Raw genomic sequence first — 11927 nt, forward strand, 5'->3', positions numbered from 1 at the left:
AAAGCTTTGCAATGAGCCTTGTCGCATATAGGCCTAACAGATAGTTGGCAAAGAACAGATGCACGGCAGGCTGGGGGCATATACATCTAGAATAGTGTAGGGCGAAATCGCCCAATGGCGCAGGTAGCTGAATAGATCGCAATTACATCTATAATAGATCTTGGAGTTCTCTGATAATTACATGAGGATATACAAATTATTATTTACAGGCGCCTAAGGAATGGTGTGATTGACCTTCAGATTAAGAACATCATCTTTAACTTAGGTAACAATTGCATCCCGACTCAAACCATCGGTATCACCATAACTAGTTGCAGCGCCCAAAACCACGTTGACTAGCCAATTAGTATTATGTTCAGAGTCAGCAGAAAGGAGATTACTTACCACCCAGAGCCGCAATGAGTGCTCGTTCCGCAGTAGCCTGCAGCGCTGCAGCACTGGCCGTTGAATGGACCACCAGCGCAGGTAAGACCGACTTTGCTGCCACATGAGCCATCTAGAGTCGGAATGTCCTTCGTCAAACAGGCACTGGAGGAGCCCTTCTGGCTGGACGGGAATGTTAGCCACAGTATTGTAAAAGAAGAGGAAAATAACTTACCAGCCCTGACCGCAGTGAGTCGAAGTGCTCCCACAGAATCCATTGGCAGAGCAGCAGTTTCCTAGGCCAGAGCCTACACAAGTCTTTCCGTTCCTCGAACCGCACTCAGCATCAGTGGAAATGCCAGTGCAGAGACCATAGGCTGTCTGGCATCCATCACGGCAGTAGTCATCGCCCTTGCCACAGAAACCATTCTTGGAGCAGCAATCACCCCACTTGCTGCCCTTGCAAATCTTGCCATTCTTACCACAGTTTCCATCAGTAGAGATGTTACCAGCTGAGGCATCACAAGTGCCAAAACCTGACTGACAACCTGTACCGCAATGATCCTTCTCCTTGCCGCACCAGCCTTGAGGAGAACAACAGTCGCCGAACGTACTACCCTTGCAAGTCTTTCCATTCTTGCCACATTGACCATCCGTGGAGATGTTGCCAGCAGCATTGTTGCAGCTGCCGAAAGCGCTCTGGCATCCTGCGTCACAATGACCCGTTTCCTTGCCGCAGTAGCCCTGGGCAGAACAGCAGTCACCGTACGTGCTTCCTTTGCAGACCTTGCCATTCTTACCACAAAACCCGTCGGTAGAGATGTTGGTCTCAGCGGCGCATGTGCCGAACTTGGGCTGGCAGCCTGCACCACAATGGCCGTCTTCTTTGCCACAGTATCCTTCCGCGGAACAGCAATCTCCGTATTTGCTGCCTTTGCATACCTTTCCGTTCTTGCCACAGAAGCCATCAGTGGAAACATCAGTTTCGGCAGCACAGGTTCCAAACTTGGACTGACAACCAGCAGCACAGAAGTCATCGGTCTTACCGCAGTATCCTTCGGCAGAGCAGCAGTCACCAAAGGCACTTCCTTTGCAGGTCTTGCCATTCTTTCCGCAAGAGCCGTCAGTTGAGACATCTCCCGAGTCGCCGCCAGTACATGTGCCAAAGCCACTTTGACATCCAGCACCGCAGTGATCGGTCTTGTCGCCACACCATCCGGAGCCAGAGCAGCAGTCTCCAAAGCCAGAATCTAAACAGATCTTGCCGTTGGCACCACATTGGCCATCGAAGGTGATGTTACTGGGAGGACCGCATGTTCCAAAGTCGGGAAGGCAATTGTTTCCGCAGTGGGAGGTAGAGTTACCGCACCAACCTTGGGCGGAACAACAGTCTCCGAAGGGGCTTCCGCCACATACGAACTTGTTTGTACCGCCGCAAGAACCATCTGGAGAGACACTTCCAGGACCTGGGGGAGCTTCAGGAGGAGGTGCAGCAGCATTGCAGTTGCCAGCAGAAGGTTGACTAATTCCAGCGTGAGCGGTGTCCTTGGGAGGGATATGAGTGTGACTTACCATCCTTCGCCACAGTATTTGCTCGACCGACCACAAATGCCATCCCCGGAGCAGCAAGCACCCCAGACAGGACTGCAGACAAAGCCCGTGCCCTCTCCGCAAGTCCCATCAGGAGTGACTTCTCCGGTCTGCCATGGCGATAGTGTAACAGTCTTTGACTGAGCAGCAACAAGTGCAGGCAGAAGCCAGAAGAGTCCAGCGACCTTCATGTTCAACGAATGATTGGAAGAAAAGCTCGTAGAGTTGGCAGTGCTGATGCTGGGTCATTGTCACGATAGAAGCCGTTACACAACTTATATACCAATTTAGACATGTAGTCAGGAAATCGTACAATGTCATTTGTCGTCCCTTCGTCGAAAATTTCGGAAGGATCATCCCAATTAGGCTATAAATCCATGTCGTGGGGAAACTCATCTGGGAAGGGAAGACGTTTTCCGCGACCCACGCCTCTTCAATCCTTGTCCATGCTGCTCAAATTTCTCTCTTCGGGAGGGTCCGTTAGGCAGACTCGAGATTTAATTCGCGCAGGAGAACCCCTGTGATCGGGAGATATACCCACCAGCATGCAACATAGGGCTTAGACTACGGACCGGGTCGGCCGCCCGAGCTTGATGGTTCTGAGTGGCTTTGTTAAGGTTATTTCTCAGAACTTTAACAGTTCAAGAGCGATTACGTCTGTTAAACTTGGGGGTTGAAAAAATATTCACGACTTCATCTCACATTCTTTCAGGTTTTGGCCAAGGCCAGAGTCATTAAACACCTCCCATCAATAATCAAGATCCAGTAGTTACCTGTGAAGTCCAAGATGCTCGCTCATCACGGTGAACTGGCCACCTGAAAATCCTCTTCAGTTGGCCCTAGAACTCATTGAGAAGGTCACTGCATCTGCATCCCGGCTCGTCGGCTCATGCCGCTCGCATGTGACGGGTAATTTAAACGCCACCCGCTCCCGGCATCCCTGCCAAGCCACGGGATTCCGCTGTTTCCACTATTACCGGCTCTTCATAGCCTTACGCCAAGGCTTAGAACTGCATGCATTTGGATCCTAAAGGCTCGTTCCTGAACTATTTTCTGCACGTCGAGGCCGAGATCCGCTTGGCAAATGAAATGTCGTCGGACAGGCCCTTCTATGATTCGCTTATAAACGTTAAACCTATGAACTAGAACTTTTCAAGATGGGATGACTTGATCCGTCTGATGTCCGCTGCATGGTTTGTTCGAGATGCAGCATGGTTGGAATCCATCATCGAGGCTGAGTCTAATCGACTTTGCCCTTTCAAGACTCTATTCCGAGAGGAAAACAGGCAATGCTCCAACGTAGTAGTAATATTGGTGAACGAGTTTATTACGCAAATGACTCAAAATGGTTTTCCAAAATATGGGCCGAGCTGCATGCTATCTTCACGGACTTTCGGAAAACACATAAGACCGATATATATACCTAGTTTCATGTCTAGGTGATAGTCATTGTTAGACCGACCGAGAGGTATCGTTCATCGCTACATTACTCGTGATCATGGTGTTGCGACTCTCGAGCATCGCCTTTACGGCGGTTGCTATTCTCTTCCTTTGTCTTTCAACGTTCGCCAATGCCGAAAACACTCGCCAACATCACGGCAGCCGTGCTCGGTATCACCGTCGTTCCAATGTAATCAGTAAGTTTACTACACAGCTACCAAGCTCATCTCTCCCACGCAATGGTGAAAAGAGTCTTCATACTGACAACTACGAAAGCCAAGGCTCCTGCATGGGCCAAGGAGATCACCAACAGCCCGGGTCACCAGAACCCTGCCATGGCACCTCCGGACCCAACTGTCGAACTTGAGCTTTCTGATGATTCTGCTACCAGCCTGGATCAGTACTATAAGGACGCTGAAAATGCTACCGAGTCTTCTGATGTGACCCCTAACAAGTCTCATCTTTCACGCCGATCATTGGAGAAGCGTGGAAGTGGCCCTCTGTACTGCAAGGATGGCCCTTGTGCCGATGATAGGTGAGTAAACTACGAACCAGAGGATGGCGGAGATCACTGACCCTGCGTAGTTGCTGCGGCCCCAAGGGCATCTGCGGTTATGGTCCAGACTATTGCGGTGATGGATGCTCATCCAACTGCGATGCTACAGCCATGTGCGGAGAGTACAGTGAAGAGGGCGAGATGCCTTGCGGCATGAACCTCTGCTGTTCTGCTTCGGGATGGTGCGGTGTGAGTTTCCGTTCTATCTTTATCACTCAGAACTTGCGAAACTGATAATACCTAGACTACTGAAGTCTTTTGCGACAATGCCGATCCTCTCCATAAAACTCTTCCCTGCCAAGCCGGCTACGGATCTTGCAACATCGCCTCCTCCCCTTCATGCGCCAAGGGCGGCGGCAGCACCAATGGCCGGACTATCGGCTACTACCAGTCCTGGAACGTGCGAGCCCGCAAATGTGACACCAAGACCCCGAAGCAGCTTAACACCAAAGGTTTCACTCATCTCTTTTACTCTTTCGCCTTCATTGATCCTGTTTCCTTCAAGGTCACCCCCGCCCATGACGATGATGTCAAGCAGATGCGCGAGTTCACTGACCTATCCAAGGACGGTAAGTTGCAAACTTGGATCGCTATCGGTGGGTTTGACTTCAGCAATGAGAACACATCTACTCACACCACTTGGAGCGACATGGTGTCTACCAAGGAAAACAGAGCTGCTTTTATTGAGTCAGTTCGTGCTTACATGGATGAATATGGCTTCCAGGGCGTTGATCTCGATTGGGAGTATCCTGGTGAGCCCAAGCGCGGTGGTCGAAAGCTTGCTGATACTCGCAACTTCTCCATGCTGCTCAAGGAAATGCGTGCAGCATATGGTAGCAAATATGGTATCAGCTTGACCTTGGCTCCTGATTACTGGTACCTTCGTTGGTTCGATGCAAAGGCTATGGAGCCTTATGTGGACTTCTTTGGCTTCATGGCTTATGGTAGGTGTCACCCTTCTGCGGCCTGTGTTCCTATTACTAACATCCACGATAGATCTCCACGGCTACTGGGATGAAGATGTCAAGACTCTCGGCAAGATCATCCGCGGTCAAGCTGACATCCGAGAAATTGGCAACAACACCATTCCTCTGTGGTTCGGTGGACTTGATCCGAAGAAGATCAACTTCGGCCTAGCTCTGTACGGTCGCGGCTACACTGTCGCTGACAAGAGCTGCAATAGTCTTGGCTGCTCCTTCGTTGGTCCCAGCAAGAAGGGCGAGTGCACTGACTCTGATGGTGTCATGTCTCTTGGAGAGATCAAGAATCTCATCAAGAAGGGCGTCAAGTCTGTTTATCTCAAGGACTCCATGATGAAGCAGATCACTTTCGACGATCAGTGGATTGGATATGATGGCAAGTTGCGCCTGCTTTCTGAGCACTTCTTATTACTAACAAGACCTAGATGAAGAGACCTTTGCTGATAAGAAGGCATGGGCTGATGGATATTGCTTTGGCGGTACCATGATCTGGAGTATTGACTTCCAGCCTAGCAACAGCTCTTCGTAAGTGACCTGTTAAAAGCTTTTTTTCTCGGCCACTAACATTACTCAGTGGTGGCGGTGATGTGCCAGCGCTTCCAGACCTCGATGGCATTGGCGCGATTCCCAAGGACCTTCAAGACAAGGTCCTCAAGAAGTGCGACACCGGCTTCTCTTACGACAACTATGGCGACTTGCCAAGACTCTGGTATGACTCTGGAGCTGAGCAGTGGGCTGATGCCTACATCAAGTCTCAGAAGGATCACACGAACTGGGCCCAGAACCTTTACCGAAATCTCTTTGAGAAGAAGGACCATACCAAGTTCTCTTGTGTTACGCCTAACTCCAGATGTGACTTTGAAGCTTCTTGCGGTAAGTTGGCCCTTTCATCATAGCTCCGAGACATGTGGCTGACCTTTGTAACTAGCTGAGTTCAACAAGATTGGCAAGGGTGGACTATACTACCTCTTCCAGTCCATGTCCAGTTTCCATACCTTCATGAAGGCTCTGAACCAACAGTTCGACAGCAAGATCACTCTGACTCTTGCCACCGTCTCCGAGATGAGACTTATCCTCGACATCAAGAGTGGTCTTCCCCAAACAACCATCAACATCGGTAGCGTTCTCGGTTCAGCCTTTAGCATGGCGAGCGCTGTTGCTGCGCCTATTCCCGCTGTCGGTGGCCCCCTTGCTGGTATCTCCGGCCTTGCTAGCTTGATTGGAACCTTCACCAGTACAGTGTAAGTGGCTGAGGGCCTCGTGATGGCTTTATGGAGACTAACACATTGCTCACAGTGGTGGTAACGACAATGCCGTTGACGCGACCGACACTTTGACTTTCGCAGTCAAGACCGCTGCAGTGGAGGGCAAGAGAAAAATCGCCAGCATTGTCTCCTCAGTATACGGTGACTTTGGACATGCGCAGGCCGAAGTCCATGCTGGTTGGAGGCGCTGATAACCCTGCCATCAAGGTCTTCGGCTATGGTTCCTGGTTGAGAGATAACGATCTCACTGACCTGAGTGGTGCCGTGGAGAGAATGTCGGACAAGATGGTAAGCTACTCTACATACCCTTGCGGCAAGGATACATACTGACCTTCAGCAGAACCAAGCTCTTCTGTGGCAGATGGCGAGACTCTTCAAGGGTTTCTACGTGGTGATTCGAGACGATCTACCTATCAACAAGTGCATCCATCCCAACAACGCATGGGACGACAGGACCGGCCGCTGTCTCGACATCCTCTCTTGGTGGCCCAAGACAGCATCCGGTCGTGTTGGCGGTGATCTCGCCATGGAGAAAGTCTGGGATAAGTGGAACATGTCTCCTCTCTGGACTCTGCGCAACGCCGTCGAATGCTGGGAGAACAACGGCGGCAAAATCGGCGATGCAAAGGTCAAGGCTCTTCAGAGCGAGTGGAACAACGGTGTCCCTCCTCCTTGCTTCTTCGCTATGCCTGTTCTCAAGGGTAACTGGTCCAAGGATGCTGCTTCTGATGGTGCAATCTGGCTTGCTGGTGACTTTGTTGGGCAGGAAGGTCAGGCTGGTAGACTTTGGCCGAAGGATAAGTGCGACAAGGCGAATAGGGAACTTGATCCGATTACTGGTGGTCAGGTGAAGAAGTGCAGCAGTCTCAACAAGGTTGGAGGGGAGAAATAGGTCTTGCATGTTTAGTATTGAGTTACTCCTACGAAAATCGCTGTCAAGGGCGGTGGCACTTTGTTCATTTGTATATATTCTTTCTCTTTACACTATTTCTTGCTTGTAAATTCACTGAAAAATGCTTGATTCTATTCCATGGTTTCTTTCTATGTCTGAATATCTTGTAACTTAATATCTCCGGGCTACCTCCTCTTGCGTTATCATTCAAGAGACATCTCATCACTGCTGCAGATGACAATACCCAAGATGGCCGATTACAGACAAGAACGTTGTCGATCCAACAGCATGAACAGAACGATAGCCAGTCACTGTGAAGGGAGTTACCAGCAAAGCTACTGAGTATAACTATCTACTCCATATCTACTGAAGAGGCCAAACAATCATCCACCGTAACCTGGTAGACATTACCTCAAATCCTTCAACCTATCCGTGATAAGACTTCCCCCAATACTCTCCTTCCGTATCACCTCCCTCTCGTCTAGTCCTTGCGTCAAAGCTTTCCCTCCGTTGACATCCATAGTTCCACTTTGGGACCCAAGTACACTCTCATTACTTCTTGGCGTTAGCCTTCACTGCCTTCTTTGCCATCTTCTTGGCCATCTTCTTCATCTTCTTGCGGCTGGCCTTCACGGTCTCGTTCGTCTTCGGGTTTTCAACCTCCTAGATGTCGTTCACCTTCTGCTCAAACTCGTGTTTCTCCTCCTCAAGCTGAGTAACCATCTTCTTACGCTCATACAAGAAAGCTTCGAAGCGCTCAACAGTCAAGTCCGCCATGAACGAAGCGTTCTCTGCCTTCTGGAGATCCTTGATCTGGGCGACAAACTTGTCGTTTCCCTTCTTCAAGTTTATAATGATCTTTTCATGGCCCTCAATCATAGCCTTGAGTCGTTCGTGGTTGACGTCGACCGGGGTAGCGGATTCGTGCTCCTTCGCCTTATTCTTTTCGAAATCCTCATCGATCTTCTGCTCCACCTGAGTCTTCCAGTCGTGCATCATATGCTTCAGCTGCTGGACGTGCTGGTGGGTCGTAAGCGAGAACTGGAGGCGGACATGGGCCTGGAGGGCGGTGTTCTTCTCTTTGAGCGCGTGGAGCTCGTCTTGCGCAGCGGCCTGAAGTTGGACCGAGTTCAGGCGCTCCCGAACTCGTCCCAGCTCAGCACCCTTGGCAGATGCTTCGAGTTCGGCGGAGTGCCAGTTGCGGTTGGCCTCGTCCAGGCTCTTCGAAAAATGCTCCTTGAAGGCTTTCTCATAACGAATCTCTGCCTTGAGTTCTTCGTTTTCCGACTCGAGGGCTTGGACTTTGGCGCGCAGCTCGTTCAGCTCGGCGTCCTTGGCGTTCTGTTCCATGATGAGCTTTGGTTCCTTGAGCTCATGATCCTTGGTTTCAGATTCGAGGCTTACCTTTTCAGTGTTGTCAACGTCAGCCCCAACAGAGCTAGCATTGGAATACTCCGCCATGGCGGGAGCAGGGGGGGTCAGAACAAGAAATTTGTTGTCCTTGACAGGGGTAGTAGGGGAAGACTCCACGATGGGAGAAGCAGGAGCTGTGAGTTCAAGAAACATCTTGGTAGATTCCTGACTGGTTAATGTCTTGGTGGTTTCGGCCGGTGATTGCGGTTGAGTGTGAGGATGTCTCTGTTGAGTGCGGCTGGTGGTAAGGTCGATCGATGATTGATGATCGATGATGGGTTGATAGTTGATAGTTGAAGGTCGATGGTCGATGAAGAAGGTGAGATAGATGATGAAAGATGTGAAGATGGTTGATGAAGAAGAAGAAGATGGAGTTGGAAGTTGGTGAAGAAGTTAAAGTTTGAGAGATGGAGCAAACCAGGTATTTATTTGGGCATCCTGTAGTGTTCATGATTAACCACTGGCAGCTTCGTGTAATCCTATTCTGCACTGCCCAGTGACCATTTGCAGTGGCAGAAGTATGTATTGTTTACAGTTGATGCGCATTTCGCGCACCCTCCCCTTGTGGCAGTGGCAGAAGATATGTTCACCATGATCGTTGAGCATGAGCTTCAACACAATCATGAACACAGCACGCGCAGTGACGAGGCACTGCTAAAGATATGAACACGTCTATTATGAGAGAGCCTCAAGCAGTGTTCTCGCTGTCCGTTACGTAAATACCACTTCTGTTCTAATTATACAAGTTGCAGCATGTAGTATTATTCTAACGCGACTGATTTGCAGTGGATTTACGATCTTAATTAACATCAAATTGAACTAAGCCTGCAGTTCTGTTCTACATATCTTTTCACCTTAGTCAGAACTTCCACCAAGAAGATACTCCACAACAACTTGTCCCCAATAGACTGATGCTTTGTACCACGCGATTGCAGGTACACTACCGTCCTTAATCCCCCTTATTGCTTCAGCCAATGCCGGTCCTCCACCTTCGTCTCGAATCTGCCTGAGAGGGTATTGGTATGTCTTGAATGCAAACACCAACGTGTCCTCACTTTCAATCAACCTATGGAGTGTCTGCCTCTCACATCGAACGTTCATTTGCTCGGGGTCCAGATCAGCACTCTTCATCTTCAGCACCTCTATACCTAGCCACTCAAGAACCATTTTAATCCAACCCATCAACCACAAGGGCAAAACTGTCAAAGGATTCTCCCGCGGAGCAAAAAGGTCACGATCGAGGGCTATGTTCCAGTTGTGCCGTTTAACTATTTTACCCTTTGGTAAGGAGGCGAAGTAGCGGTTCATGGGTCTCTCAAGCTTTTCTTTATAGCCAGGAACGGGTCCATGAATCTCGGCCAAGGTTTTATTCAACTTGAGGGATGGATTGAACGAGAAGGCATAGCAAAGTATAAGTGCTTTTGCAACGTAAGTGTCACCTTGCCGCTGAAGAAAGAAAAGCTCTGCGTCGATGTTCTCGGCAAGCAGGTGGAGCATTGTCTTGACGTCGTTCGGCGGATTGAGGGGTAGTTTAGTTGACGCTGGGCCGAAAAGCGTGTCCCCTTTGGAATGGTAGATGGACGGATATCTTCGAGGTAGGTATGTTCTAACCATCCAGACATAAAACTCTTTCACAGCAGTCTCCGAACAGGGTTCAGAGGCAATGACCATGTCGGAATGCTCATTCACAATTTTCCGTCGAAGAGCAAGCCTCTCCTCTAGAGTTCTGTCAATAGGCATCACGTCTGAGAAAGTGGTTTTCTCAAGACCCATCGTAAGGTGATACTTGGGTTTCCATGGCCGCGTCTGTACTGGCTCGGCTTTGTCCAAGTCAAAGTCTTCCAGAGGCTGGATGTCGTTGTAATCGCTCGGCAACTCTTGATGATGGTGCTGGCTACCCTGTGGGAGTGCATGTTTCTGATGTGAACATATTAGCACTTTGTTGCTACAATATCCCTCCATGCTCATGACCGCCATTTTGTCTGCAGAGACGTACCAGTTCATTTTTCTTCTTATTATTCCACCATACCAGGGTCGCGGTTAGCGCGGTCAATATTAGGGAAAACCAATAGTACAAGTCTGCCATTGCAAGAAGCTCGATAAGATCAAATGTAATAATACCAGATAAAATTCAAATTTTATACAAATTTTATAATTATCTGTCTACTTAAAAGCCAGGTTTACACAGCAAGTAATTGATAGCTTGATTGACTTTCTGTCCTGGAGATTCATGGATATTAATCGCGGGGTAAATCAATTGAGGCACACGGACGCCGCGGCGCCCGAAATGTCGAGGTACCTACCCGGTACTTGTCAACTTCTATACTTGCCTAAACTCATCACATGAGATGATACTGATCTACAATCTGCAGGTGGTGGTTGTAGCATGCACCGGCAATTTCTAATACGCGCAGAAACCGCGGGCCCGCGGCCTCCGTGGTAAGAATGAAGGCTAGTGGCTTACAAACCGAGGTGATCAACATTCTTTCCTTGCAGATGAGCATGTGAACCCAACTTGAGGATGGTTGAAGTGTGAATGCTCAGTCTAAAAACTTGGGCTCGAGCTTATAGTAGTCACTATCAACCTAGGAAAGGAGTATCAGTAATGGCCTCTGACTATACCTTACCCATTGACGAGTTTAACGTCACCACCTTTAATTACAAAAAGATTCAAGAGCAGTCCATTCTTCTAGATTTACTTATTCCTAAGAGTCTGCTATCTGGTAAACGTCTAGTTCTTATTCGATTCCACGGCGGTTTTCTTATATACGGCAGTCATAATAACCTATAACTTACGCCACCTAGGATTCTTAAATATGCTCTTTAGAGCAACTTAATCCTGGTCTCGTGTGATTACCGACTACTTCCAGAGAGTAATAGAAGAGAGATTCTAGAAGACATCGATAATATATAGTCCTGGGCTCAGAATAGCTTAAATGAGGCTATTAGAACTATGACGAATGGGAAGAGTCATACAGATATGCGGAGGGTTCTTCTCGCTGGCGAGAGTGCAGGTAAGTAAGCCATCTTCATTGTCATTAGAGGCAATGAATAATAAAACTGTATTCACAGGTGGTTACCTTGCGTTGCAATTGGCTTTACGTCATCCAAGTGATTTCCGAGCTATTATTGCAAGCTACCTAATGATCGACATGCAAAGCGACTATTTCTGTAAAGCCTATATGAAATAAATGGGAGAGTATCTACAAATCGATTATGAGGTCGTATTTCAGCATCTTAAGCAGCTTCTAGCCAGGAGTCAGCCGATAACAAGGGCGGTCTTAAATCTACTAATCGCGATAGTACAGCACGGTACATACACCAGCTTCTTAGGTGACCACCAAAGCCTGTCTCCGCTTGAACAATTGGAGGATAATCCCCAGTCGGCGCTTAGACTCCTATTGATTTGGTTGCATTATAGTACCAAT

The 11927-nt window shown here is 48.8% G+C and overlaps 5 protein-coding genes across 5 annotated transcripts; 2 read left to right on the forward strand and 3 right to left on the reverse strand.

Annotated features, from left to right (window-relative positions):
* Nucleotides 1-159: 159 nt before the first annotated feature.
* BKA55DRAFT_706327 (uncharacterized protein) lies at nt 160-2144 on the reverse strand (the record flags this gene model as incomplete). Its single annotated transcript, XM_046200688.1, has 4 exons — nt 160-335; nt 385-546; nt 599-1885; nt 1936-2144. 4 exons carry the CDS (start codon nt 2142-2144, stop codon nt 308-310), a joined length of 1686 nt encoding a protein of 561 aa, XP_046045756.1. The 3' UTR covers nt 160-307.
* Nucleotides 2145-3451: 1307 nt separating this feature from the next.
* BKA55DRAFT_596603 (uncharacterized protein) lies at nt 3452-7086 on the forward strand (the record flags this gene model as incomplete). The annotated part of the gene is made up of 10 exons (XM_046195967.1): nt 3452-3590; nt 3670-3928; nt 3979-4138; nt 4194-4893; nt 4946-5305; nt 5533-5802; nt 5858-6170; nt 6226-6361; nt 6402-6482; nt 6535-7086. 10 exons carry the CDS (start codon nt 3452-3454, stop codon nt 7084-7086), a joined length of 2970 nt encoding a protein of 989 aa, XP_046045757.1.
* A 663-nt stretch (nt 7087-7749) lies between these two features.
* On the reverse strand, nt 7750-8652 carry BKA55DRAFT_596604 (uncharacterized protein; the record flags this gene model as incomplete). Its single annotated transcript, XM_046195968.1, has 2 exons — nt 7750-8442; nt 8491-8652. The coding sequence occupies 2 exons, from the start codon at nt 8650-8652 to the stop codon at nt 7750-7752; spliced, it is 855 nt and encodes a 284-aa protein (XP_046045758.1).
* Nucleotides 8653-9354: 702 nt separating this feature from the next.
* On the reverse strand, nt 9355-10585 carry BKA55DRAFT_596605 (uncharacterized protein; the record flags this gene model as incomplete). The annotated part of the gene is made up of 2 exons (XM_046195969.1): nt 9355-10416; nt 10496-10585. The coding sequence occupies 2 exons, from the start codon at nt 10583-10585 to the stop codon at nt 9355-9357; spliced, it is 1152 nt and encodes a 383-aa protein (XP_046045759.1).
* A 452-nt stretch (nt 10586-11037) lies between these two features.
* Nucleotides 11038-11867, forward strand: BKA55DRAFT_576832 (uncharacterized protein). Its single transcript, XM_046193522.1, has 2 exons — nt 11038-11513; nt 11572-11867. Exons 1-2 carry the CDS (start codon nt 11453-11455, stop codon nt 11688-11690), a joined length of 180 nt encoding a protein of 59 aa, XP_046045760.1. The 5' UTR covers nt 11038-11452; the 3' UTR covers nt 11691-11867.
* Nucleotides 11868-11927: the final 60 nt, after the last annotated feature.

Source organism: Fusarium redolens (genome assembly GCF_020744475.1).
Source record: "Fusarium redolens strain MPI-CAGE-AT-0023 chromosome Unknown BKA55scaffold_14, whole genome shotgun sequence".
NCBI classification, from domain to species: domain Eukaryota; kingdom Fungi; phylum Ascomycota; class Sordariomycetes; order Hypocreales; family Nectriaceae; genus Fusarium; species Fusarium redolens.